This window comes from Lycorma delicatula, chromosome 8 (assembly GCF_047948215.1).
Source record: "Lycorma delicatula isolate Av1 chromosome 8, ASM4794821v1, whole genome shotgun sequence".
Lineage (NCBI taxonomy): Eukaryota > Metazoa > Arthropoda > Insecta > Hemiptera > Fulgoridae > Lycorma > Lycorma delicatula.
This window is the reverse complement of record NC_134462.1, coordinates 96909145-96921465: the sequence shown is the minus strand read 5'-3', so window position 1 is coordinate 96921465 and position 12321 is coordinate 96909145. Positions and strand designations below refer to the sequence as shown.

Here is a 12321-nt window from a genome sequence, read left to right as displayed (position 1 = left end):
TTTATTTAATTCTTGATTTTTTTGACAATAACAACGACTTTATTATGTACCAGAGTCGAAAAATTTGCTTACTTCACTGTTCACTATTTTGATTTTCAGCGCAAAGTAGATGCGCAGCCTCTAAAACCGTTCGAGAGTTGTCATTGCATTGCACAGTGGTTGTCATCTGTAGGTACGTTTGATTATCCATTTATTGTATTGATTGTATGTACCTATCTTTAATGATTTATTGTTTTAATTGTAATTTACTTTAAGGTTGATCATATTTTTGTATTTTTATGTTACAACGTGGTGTATTTTTATTTATATTCGAGTTATTGTACAAGTTTTCATCATCCCCCGACCTTGGCGTCCTGCGAAACTCCATTGAAAGCGAATTGCTGATGCACAAATTTTACATTACTTTTGTAATTTTTTATTGATTACTGTCGATTCTGCGAATATATACTACCGTTTGAAGTTTTTGTCGTAATTATCAAGTCGTTGAACTTTTTATAAGTTATTTCATTCTAAACTTGCTGCAAGCCGTTAGCTTGCATAGCATATAGCCTACCCTCAGAAGCAACAAATGTAGGGTAAACCCTGGCCCAGACCTAATTTTTTGTAACTTTTAACCTAGACCGGGAAAATTAATTATTTTATATGAGTTTTGTACAGAACTTGAATAAAATGTTTTGGTAGCTTTCAAACAAATTATTTTTACATACCTCTTATTCAATAATATCCCTTTGTTCAATGCGGTGTAGTGTTCACGTAAGGTTCGGCGTGGTGTGAAATGCGGCAATTGGTCAAATTATTTAAAAGACGAGCAAATTTCATTTACTCACTATTAAAGTAATAATTTTTTACCTTATAATTGTGTGTGCTTTCGGTACCTATACACGTACATATTTAATTTATTAATAATTATACTTGAACTTAACACCTATGGATCACATTATTGGTTAACTAATAATACAAAGGTAATCATTAATTCCCTAAAATATCTTTGTTATATTTGATTATACTACTTAATGTTTTTAGTTGTATATATAAATTTATATTAATAGCGATTTACAACTGACTTTAAGTTATTATTTGTAAGTATTAAATATAAATAATGGTCTGTTATGTGTGACTTTTGTTGTTGAGTTTCTCCTGTATTGTTTCCATGCTGTAACAATCATCGGTTTTCATAGAGAAGCAGTATTATAAGGGAGTGGTGTTGTATGTTATAATTATTAAACGGACCTGTGATCATTATTCTAGATGTGTTTACATTAACTGAGAATTTCTGTGAAGTTATCTGTGGATATTCTAACTTTTATTATTTACTTAGAGTATTTGTATGGTTCTGAGTTAATTGGTATTACCAATGCTTTTCAAAATAGACTTGCATAGGTAGATATTCTGTTAACTTAGATCCAAAAAATATTGTTTAGTATTTTACTTTACAGGTTTGAAACAGCATAAAATTATTAAAATATCCTGCTAATTAATGCTTACTTATAGTACATTAATTTTAAGTGAACTGAAGTTACATATTTATTTCATGAGTGGATTTATAGAATTAATAAATTGAATTAGGTATAAGTTTATATTGATTTGGAGTAACACATTTTATTGAGATCAGTTAATATTTGGATTATATTCCACAAAAATTATCATATTAGCCTCTTCTGTCTAACCTTACTTTAGAAGAGTTATATGTTAAATGTTTGAAATTTTATCAACATAGGCATTCTGCTCAGTTGTTAATAGAACTGTCATTTACTGTTTCACTTGATCATTGGTGGTTAATTTGTTTAAATCTGTGTATGTGCATTATTTGTAACACTTTCTTTTCAAATTAAACTCGTTCAAACTATCAATCCACCTGTCAACATTCTTTAGCATATTTTAAAGTCTTAGTATTTGGCATGGATATCATTCATTCGTTGTTGCTGTGAATTGTTACATTACATAAAAATATTTCTATGACTGATGTTCAGAAAATAGAAGAAGATAAAAATGCCAGAAATATTTTTAGATTGTCATTAATGCTATTATGCATTTTTTAATGTCACAGTAAATTGGAATGCATTTGAAAAGCATGGAAACAAGTTTCTTGATTTTATCATAGAAACTTACCTATATTCTCTCTTAACCGTACCTTGAACCTTATCATGTCATATAATATTTTTCTGACAAGATGTAGTTTCAACTTACAAGCAGGTGATAAAGTAATAGTCCTTTGGTATGAAAAATGAGTTATATACAGGTGGTGTCAAAATTTTCTATTTAAAAGACTAACAACTTTTACACAATAACAAACTAGACAGGGATTGCAGTAGGCAGAATGGATATTGTGTTCTTCCTGAATTTTTTTTTATAGTTCTAAACAATTTTTTTCTAAATCTGCAAATCTTAGGATTATAAGTAACTTTTCAAGCCAAAAACTAGAGAGAAACCGCCTAAATTTTCTTTATAATGATTTTTATTGGTGGTAACTTAATGATTTTTTTCTGTCTTCAATATCACGTACAGAATAAGTTTTCTGTTTTAAATTTTCATGCTCCATTTTTCACTTCCATCATTTTTGTTAATGGAAACAAAATTCAGCGACCATTTCTGCATACAAATTACACTTGACTAGGTTTGAAGCTGATTAGTTTTAAATGAAGTGCTACAATAATATAATCAAGCAAACAAAAAAAAAAAATATGCTGCATAGACTCCATCATGTACAAGCTGTCATTATAAGACACAACAGCATCATTATAAAAAAAGTTACCTCAAATTTTTACATTCCAAGTTAACCTCTTAATTACTACCTTATGTTTCATACTAGCAGATAACTTCCAAAATTGAAATTTGTTTCTGTATTTTTATCGCATGATTTCATTTTTATCAAAAAATTCTTTATTTATTGATATTTAATTTCCTATTGTTTTGAATATCCTTTGTACTTTCAAACTTCATTAAGTGTATTACTATAATTTATTTTCATATTAATATCTCTTAATAATGATTTTTTTAGTATTTTAAAAGTACTTTATCATATTAAAACAATTTTACTTTATTTTTTGTAATTCCTTTCCTGTTGCTAAATTTATTCCTTTAAATATATATTAGAACAAAAAAGTCCAGTTATGGGCATATTTATCTTACCCATTCTAATTGCTCTTTATGTAAGAGAATTAAGTTTTATTACGAGTTCGTAATGTTTTGTTTTGAAGCATTACTCATGTATTCTGGAATTCATTGTTTCATGTATTTATTTGATTCTGCATGAAATATGAAAGTAGCATGTGTTCTAAAAATACGTATCATATTCTATTATTAGATTTAAAAACACATCTTACTGTTTTCATATCGTATATATTATTTTGTGTTGCATATTTTTAGATGTACAGAGAAGTATTGGTATATTGGAGTATATTGGTATTTCAGAATTTGTATTTTTAATGTCATTCATCACTATTTTGAAATAATATAGTTTGTTGATTTAAATATTTAACAACCATTTGTTTAATTTATTATAATCTTGTTTATTAATCATTGTGTTTTTTTTTTTTAATATCTGTTAGTGATCGACTAATTTTTTTATCTTGTTAGTACTGTTGAATTATTCATTAGTTTATTACTCAGTCTTTTACTAATTACTTTTTTTGATATGGATAACATATTTGTTATTTTCTATAATAAACTCCCTGCTATTGATTCCTATCCCATGCTTGATTTCATATTATTTGTTTAATTTTATAAGACATCAATTTGTATAATTGAATATGTATGTTTACCAAACAAATAGATCTATGCTTCCATTATATACAAACAATTTAATTGTTGCTCTATATTATATAAATATTCACTATTAATTAATAATTTAACCACCAAAACACAGTAACAGATAAAACTTTAAAAAACTAACACTAGCTGTCCACTTTCGCTGGATCCCGCATTATCAGCCTATACACAAGTTCTATAATTGTATAAAGTGTGACATAATACATTTTAAATTTATATCATTCTATTAGTGGCAATGACATTGTGTTCAAACAGATTTTGTGGTTATTAGTAGTACATATATATATATTATATTTTCTACATTTTAAGCTTTTTAATATTTGTTTTATATAAATATAGAATTTGATGCGGGGTCCTGCAAAAGGTGACTTTTGGTATTAGTTTTTTAGGTTTTACCCGCTACTGTGATTTAGTAGTTAGTTTGTTACAATTTAATTTAATTAGCACATTGGTCAATATGTTGAATTATTTGAATTTTTCAATATATATATATATATATAATGAACCGTCTATTCTAGAGAATTATTTATGGTGAATTAGTTGTTTATGGATGTGACCCTGAGCATGAAAATTTCTAATTTTCAGATAGTTGAATCAAATTATTAATATTAATTAAAAATATAAAAACAAGCACATCTTTGGAAAAGAAAACAAAACAGGGCTGTATTTAAAATTAAGAAATAGTGAATACATAAAAATATTAAAAATATAGATTGTAATTTTGTCTTTATTAATATGGTATTTAGCAACTGTAGCTTTTTCTTTGTGAATCATTTGTTTTCCCAGTATAAATGTCTGGTAAGTATTGCACTCCTCACCAGTGTACACTTGATCTGGTATTAAACTTGAATTTTGTGTTTTGTTGACAATATTTTCTAAATCTTTTAAAATTCTGTCGTTGCCTGATGAACACTACACTGCTTTTTGTTGCCAACAACAAAAAGCTCACTCATTTTGGCCGATTTTAATATTTATCTTTTATTTGATGCGCGCTGTTGACAAGAGTATTGTCAGCCTTTTTCTTAGCTTTCAAACTATTTATCTACCTTCCTGTTGATTTTTTTGTTGCTGAACAAGTCACATTTATTCCTTTTCCTAATTTGTCAAGTATTTTACATTTATCATGGAAAATATTATTGTATGCTTTTTATTCACATGTAATGTATAGAAACTACAGTTACAATCACTGTACTGGGCAGAAAAAAACTGGAAACTTAATTATAAGCAGAATCACAATACAAGCAACCAATAAGTAAAACAATATAATTGATTTATCTCTGGTCTCACCAAGCAAAATTTAGTGATTAATAATAGTACCCTTGCATCCTGCTGGGCTTACTGCAAAATGTACAGTTCATATCTCTGGTTTTTAAAGTAAAGTGACTTATACAGAAACCTTTTTGTTTATTCATGATGACTAAATATTATGAATAAATGGTGTAGTTCACCATTGCTGTTAAAGTTACTAAAATTATTCTAATCACATTTAAAATCACAAATTATGGGAGACTTTTACAATTTATATTGAGAGACCTTATTGGATTACCAGAAGTTTTGGATTATTTGAGAACTGTATTCAGTTAAAGTAGAGGAAGAAGTAAGGATGAAATGTGGGCATTAAACCATGTTTAATAAACTATTTCTTTTATATAATGTTGGATGTGGTAAAGAACAGTAAAAAAACTCTGCAGAACAACTTAGCATGAATAAGAGTTGTTGTTAAACTAATGACTATTACTTAAATAAATTTAATATCCAGGAAATTGTGCTACCAATATGGAAAACATGCTGTGTATATTTTGATGGTAATAAATTCAATCTGGTAATAAAATTTCTATAACATCATAATTATGACCTGATATAATTCTGTTTTTGATAATCAGAAACAGAAAAAGAATATTCTGGCATTATGAGAAGTGACTTGTTGCAAGGTTATGATGTTAGGGGAATGATGGAAATGTCCCTACATTCAATGATCGAAAACATTTCTGGACTTCAGCATTCTATTTTGTCATTTCTGAACAGCATCATTCCAGTGATATACCTTTCCCTCTAATTCTTGTGTGCGATTATAAAATCAATCTATTGGACACTTTTTTGATCCCAGAATTCATTGGCCTTTTGTACTTATCAGATTTGTTAAAATTTTTTTTACCTTTGATGAACTTATTGAATGTATTTGTGTAAGTTGGTTTGACTAACATTGACAAAAGAGAAATTCATGTTTCATCATCCGTCATGATATAAGTAAAAGTTTTATCTTGAATTCATTAATTTCATCTTTTAATTGATGCATGCCCAATTTTTAGGATTTAGCCAAATTTTTTTTCAATAAAAATCTTGTGTACTTTGCTATATGAATGCCTGAAATTCCATAGAAAAAAATCACCTAATTATAAACTTAATGATTTATTTTTAAACTTTCCATTCACTTATTCACCATGTCATCCATTTAAATAATAATTCCGCTCTTTATCATTAACATTTGTACAGATTTCATTAAACCCTTGATTAAGTATCTTAAAATTTCTTTCTTTTTTATATTTATTGTAATAAATACAATTTATAAAATATAAATTTATTATGTTCATTTTCTCTTTTTATTAATTTATTTCTAAAAGCTTATAAATTTCATCACATTCATAGTGAATTTCTACTGATTTAAAAGCAGTTGCAGAATTAAATAAATTATGTTTGCTTGTACCTCACTACTAACTGATAATTTATTGCTTCATTCACTCTTACTGCTAAAGAAGGTAAAAATTGTTAATTGATAAAATGGATGATAATTACATAAAGAATCTGTTAAAAGTTTTCACATCTATAATCATTGGATTCACTGCTTCTGATCAGTTTTTATTATTACCCAGAAGTTATTCATAATTAGATCCCATATTTTTTTCACTATACCAGCAAAGTTGGGATCCAAATTGTGGAATTAAATATTCTTTTAACTGTTTGAACCAGCGAGTATTGTAGACAGATTTGAAGACTTTTGAAATAAGTATTCCTTCTTTTTTTTTTTTGTTACCCTACTAGTTTATTTTTTAAATTGTTAAATGATTTAATATTAATTTCTATTATAATAAATAATAATCTAGAGAATAACAACAGATTGTTAACTGTTTACTTTTTAAATTTAGAGGATTACAGTTATCAAGACCAGCCTTTTGATTTGTAGAATTGAAAACACTTTTTTGTTTTTTAATATTGCTTTTATGTATTTTATTAAAATCTTTAAAATCTATTTACATTGTATTTTTTTTTTAGGTTGGAAGAATCGGCCTAAGGACAGTTCAGAGAAATAATATTGTGTTAAAAATGTTCAGCTTTCATAAACCAAAAGTGTACCGGTCTTCCACTGGATGCTGCATTTGTAAAGCAAAATCAAGCAGGTAAAATAATATTTGTATACTGGACTTATTGGTTAATGTTGTTATCTATATCAGGGTTCTTGGTTCAATTTGCTCTGTAAATGTTACTTTAAAACGTTATTAGATCATATAAGAGTTCTGACATTCCATGTGATATTATGTAACTGTTTTTTATATATATATTTGGATGCTGTTTGAAGCTCACATTGCAGGATTTTTTAGCCTAGATGTCATTCTGTAAAAAATGATTCATCAAAATCAGTGCAGTCATGTTTGCATGATTGAGTATCAAACAAACCGTCAGATTTACATGTTAGTTTGATATATATTCTAAATATTAATAAATATATATATATAAGCATTGGACAAGAAATGAAAAATGTTTGTCGATAGAGTATAACTTCTAAATTGGTGTTTTTTACTTTGGTAATATTGTTAAACATCATTTCTGATCATATTTTTTATCAGTGCTTTTCATTCTTCTTTATATAGTTTTAATCAGCATCTCTATGCCTTAACATCTACAAGCCCGTACTATTACTACAAAATTTTTAGATAGTGACCATGAATCACAACTTTCTAAAGTGTTAAACTTTCTTCTCTTAGTATGAATATAAATGTAGGTAACTATACTACACCTTATCATTCATTTCATTTTGTGGTTGGAAATATAGTTTTGTTTTGAAAGTTGTTTCAGTTAAGCGAGGTAAGGAGTCAACATTTTCAGTGACAGTGTGAGGGTGATGTTAATTAAATTCATTTTTAATAATATATTATTCAATTTCGGGTAATTATTTAATTAATTAAGTTAATTAATTTCATTTATAATAAATAATATATTATTCAATTACGGGTATATATGCTATCCATCACAGTACTTTTTTTTACATAGACACTTCCACCTCTTCCATATAACTTTTAATTAATGAGCTATAAATAGACTGATATCAGTGACAGTAATTTATGCTGTGGTTGTTCCTTTGTTGTTAATCAGTGTTTACATATTCATTTCATCATGCTGATTATTGCTGAAGCTATATGGCATACTTATATGGTTCTTCAAGTTGCAGATGTTGCTCTTCAAGCACCATCTGACATTCATTTTACATCCAATAATATGAATTTCATCTATTTTTTGTTTGCTGTTGTGTGATGATTCTTTATATATGAGTAATGCTGCAAATTTTTCTCATGTTTTTGGAAAACAATAATGCTTGTCTTTATCTGTTTAAAAAACAAATTCAAAATTTTTTTATATACAGTGTAACCTCGCTATAATGTGGTTATCAGGAGACTTCATGACACCTGCTTTAAAGGCTAACCGTATTATTTCAAGAAGTAAATTTTAAATCATAACGGGGATCAATTAAAAAAATTGGCAAAAAATCAAGCAATATTTGTTTAGTAGAAAAAGCCAATACAGTATAATGTGTACTTATGTAGAAACAATTCAAGTGCGGATACAATATTTTTTCTGATATTAAGATATTTTTTTCAGGTTATAATCTGCATTATATCTGTATGTGTGGTTAATTGAGCCGTGTTATAGTGGGGCTGTATTGTAATTTGCTTTTTTTATGATTATGGTAACTATAACAGCCTTAATCCAACCAGTGGGGATGTAGTTTGTCTGTTCATAGTTCATTTGGGATATTCTACACATTAAATACAGTTCTGTAAATGTCTAAGCAGTAAAATATAAGATCTGTACTTTTAAATGATTCTAGAATTAAAATGGCTACTGTAAAAAAAAAGACAGTGAGTGATTTAATTGTTTTTGTAGTTCCAGGTTTACAGATAGCAAAAAATATGAAGAAGATTTCGTTGAATGTTTTCAGTTGGAAGAAAAACGTACAGGCGAAGTTTGCAATGCTTGTGTGTTGTTGGTTAAACGCTGGAAGAAACTTCCTGAAGGCAGTCAACGCAACTGGAGACATGTATGTGTAAACATTTTTTTTAATGGCTATTATATAAGTGATGTCACAGTAACGTTGGCATTTTGTCTTTTTATGGTTGTAATTTTGTTTTTTGTTTGTTCTTATAAAATTTTACGCAGTTGAATGTATTTAAAGTTAGTTTACTAAGTTAATGATTACCCAAGCCTGATTAGATTTTCAATTTGCCTTAATTAATAAATTCATTTTTTTTTTAAATGGATGTAAATCTAAAATTATAATTATTCAGCTTGTAAAATTATAATCAAAATTCAGTGTAGAAAAAAACATTTTGTTATTAAAAAAAAAAATAATTTGTAAAAGTTTCTACACTTTCAAAAGTAAGAACTATATTATAGAATTGAAATTTAACTAATGTACCAAATTTTGCTGTGTGCAATCAGTTTATTACTTTTCTGATAAATCAGTGTTTTGTCGTTGTTAAAATGTGCTACTACTAAATTGTTAAAAAAAAAGAATGTTACCTTTTATTAATAATGATAAAGACCTGTTTACCTAAACTTATTATAATTTTTTTTGATAAAATTGTCTTATCTTGGTTATCTTTCTTTAAGAAAAAAAAAATCTACTGTCATCTTTAATTGGCACAGTTTTAGAAAGGTAAATCAACCACTACTTCCCTTCAAATTGCTGCAGAGTCTTGTTTGAGAGGTTGAATCGGTATTGGCTAAAGTATGCTCATGCATTCTTGTACAACTAATCCGGGGCCTTTAAGCTTGTTAGGCGCAAGGTTTTAATGTGCAAACTGCATTTTAATTCTAGAAGTTCGTTTACTCTGATTTATGTCTCAATTTCTTCTTTGAAAGTTTAAATTCATCTTAATAGGAGAGGATGGAAACACAAATTTAACAAGGTTGTATTTTATTTGGTGTCCTTTTTATAATTTATTATGTAATTTTGTGTGTGGTGGTATGAATAATGGAATTTGGTAAAATATGCTGCTGATGATCTTTTAGTTTTGGCGTTTGATTTATTAAACATTATTAAATGAACTGGTTAAACACTCAAAATGTTTTCAGGACAATCAATTTTCTATAAATATGTCTTAAGACCACTACAGTGGCTTTCTTAACCTACTTAACTTGTTACCTGTGATAATCTGTTTTTGTAGGAGGTTTGTATAATAAACGTTTTTGGTGTCGTAGTGGAGTTTGCTATGATGGCTAGATCTTACTATGAATTATTGAAGTTGTCTTCAGCATCTTTTGCACTTAATACTTTAAAGGATGGCTATAACCTTTGAGATTTTACTGGCTGTTTATTATATAAATCTCCTGCGATATAGCATAAAACTTTGAAATGATGAAAAGACCAGAGTGTTTTTCATTAAGAATTATCTTTAGCTTAAGTCAGAACCATTTTAGCAAACAAATTTTTTTTTAAAGAAGTAAAGTTCCTGCAGTTTATTAAATTTATATAAAGCATAATTTTTTATATACTTTTTAATCTTTATTTTATAAAATCCCTGTTTACTTTTACTCTAAACCCTCACATGCTTGTTTTGTGAAACAGTTTTCTTTTCATGGTTTCCTTTCAACATTCCAGGTAATTGCTGACATAATTTCTTTTTGTTAACTGTAGAATTCTTTACTACCATTCATTACGTGTCTGCATAATTTATAATTGTGTTCTAATCTGAATAAAGAATTTATATATTACAGCATTATTAATAATATATGAGTAATTTTATAATAAATTACAGATATTCATTTGGTTATAACATTCAGATTTAAATAGTTTAGAAGTAATTTTTAAGAAGCCACACTATTTCTGTTTATTTAAGAATCTTTAATTCTGAATTTGCAACCATTAATAGTAAAAATTTTATTTTATATAGTTATAAACTGATATTAGTTTCAGAAATCCTGAAAAAAATTGTAGCTCATGTATTTTGTCAATTATGTATTTAGTGTATATCTGTTTATTGCTTTTGTTGTCATTTGCATGTTTATCAATTTCTATCAAAAAATAAATGATGAGTTATATAATATTTCTAACATTATCATTTATGATGAAATTTTGCTGATAAGGAAATTATAAAAGTTTTTGCTTAAAATTGGTTAATTGTTGGTTCTTTGTCTATTGTATATATTGTTAAATAGGTGTACATCTAATATTAATTGTTAGATTTCTTTTGTGATAGGTTGTTGATGCTAGAGCAGGACCTGGTACAAAATCATCAAATAAATTTAAATCAAAAAATAAACGGAAAGCTAAAGGTAAAAGTAATGAAGACTGTTGTGATGAAAATGTTGAAGAAGATAAAAAAGACCTGATCGAAGACATTCGAGAACGAAGCCCCAGTGTTATGAGCGATGAAGCTAATGGTAATTATTTTTTTTTAATAATTAAATATCAAATTAGTGCTATTTTTCTAACATATTAGTTTTTGTATTAAGTATAATGTAAAGAAAGTCAATTTAATTAGCATTGTAAATTATTAAAAATATATGTGTATATATATATAAAGTCACTCTACAAGTCTATAAAAATGTCAGTATATATATATATACGTAACATAAACATACTTTATAATGCATGCAGTTACGTATTTTAATAAGGAGTTGAAATGAATAGTGAAAAAAGATCAGACTTTTGCCAGGAATTGAAGTCAAGACCAGGTTGGTTCTAACATACAAACCACTACATCTACTGGCCAAGCTGAAGAAACTGAAATTTTGTGTAACAAAAAACATTTTAAACTGATAGATAGTTCTATTTTTAATTTGTAATCCTTGAAATATACAAATGTTTTTCAGTTTGATATGGCAGTCTGTTAATAAATCAGTCTGTTAATTTTATTTATGTAGCTAATATCAAAAGTGAAATCTTTTTAAAACGGAAATCAAGAGCACATCAAAAAATTTCCTTTGTATTTTTCAACTTTTGGAGGCTGTTTAATATACATGGGATTGAAAAAAAAAGAAAGTAAATATCACTATTTTAATCATGTTTTTTTTTTTAAATGTGTAAACAGCTTATTAAAATTAATTTGAGAATACTGAAAATTAAATTCTGTAAATTTACATTATTGTAAAATAAGTAATACAAAATTAAAACAAAAATATAAAAATATTTTTTAAAAAAGAAAAAAACACTAGCGTCCTTGCATGCCTTATCCTGCCATATGTGTGTATAAAATGTCAAAAATTGGAAATTGGCTCTAGTAATTGTTTGCTGCTGTTACTCTGAGTTATTGCTATTTACAACTTACCAGTTAAAAT

The 12321-nt window shown here is 27.0% G+C and overlaps 1 protein-coding gene across 1 annotated transcript in view; it reads left to right on the top strand.

Moving 5' to 3' along the window:
• Nucleotides 1-7041: 7041 nt before the first annotated feature.
• The window catches only part of LOC142329042 (SIN3-HDAC complex-associated factor), a 34338-nt gene continuing 29058 nt past the window's right edge, over nt 7042-12321 (top strand). Inside the window, exons 1-3 of the mRNA XM_075373301.1 lie at nt 7042-7163; nt 8926-9079; nt 11241-11424. Of these exons, the coding sequence (XP_075229416.1) occupies nt 7090-7163; nt 8926-9079; nt 11241-11424 (412 nt within the window). The 5' untranslated portion in view covers nt 7042-7089. The remainder of the gene's footprint in view (nt 7164-8925; nt 9080-11240; nt 11425-12321) is intronic.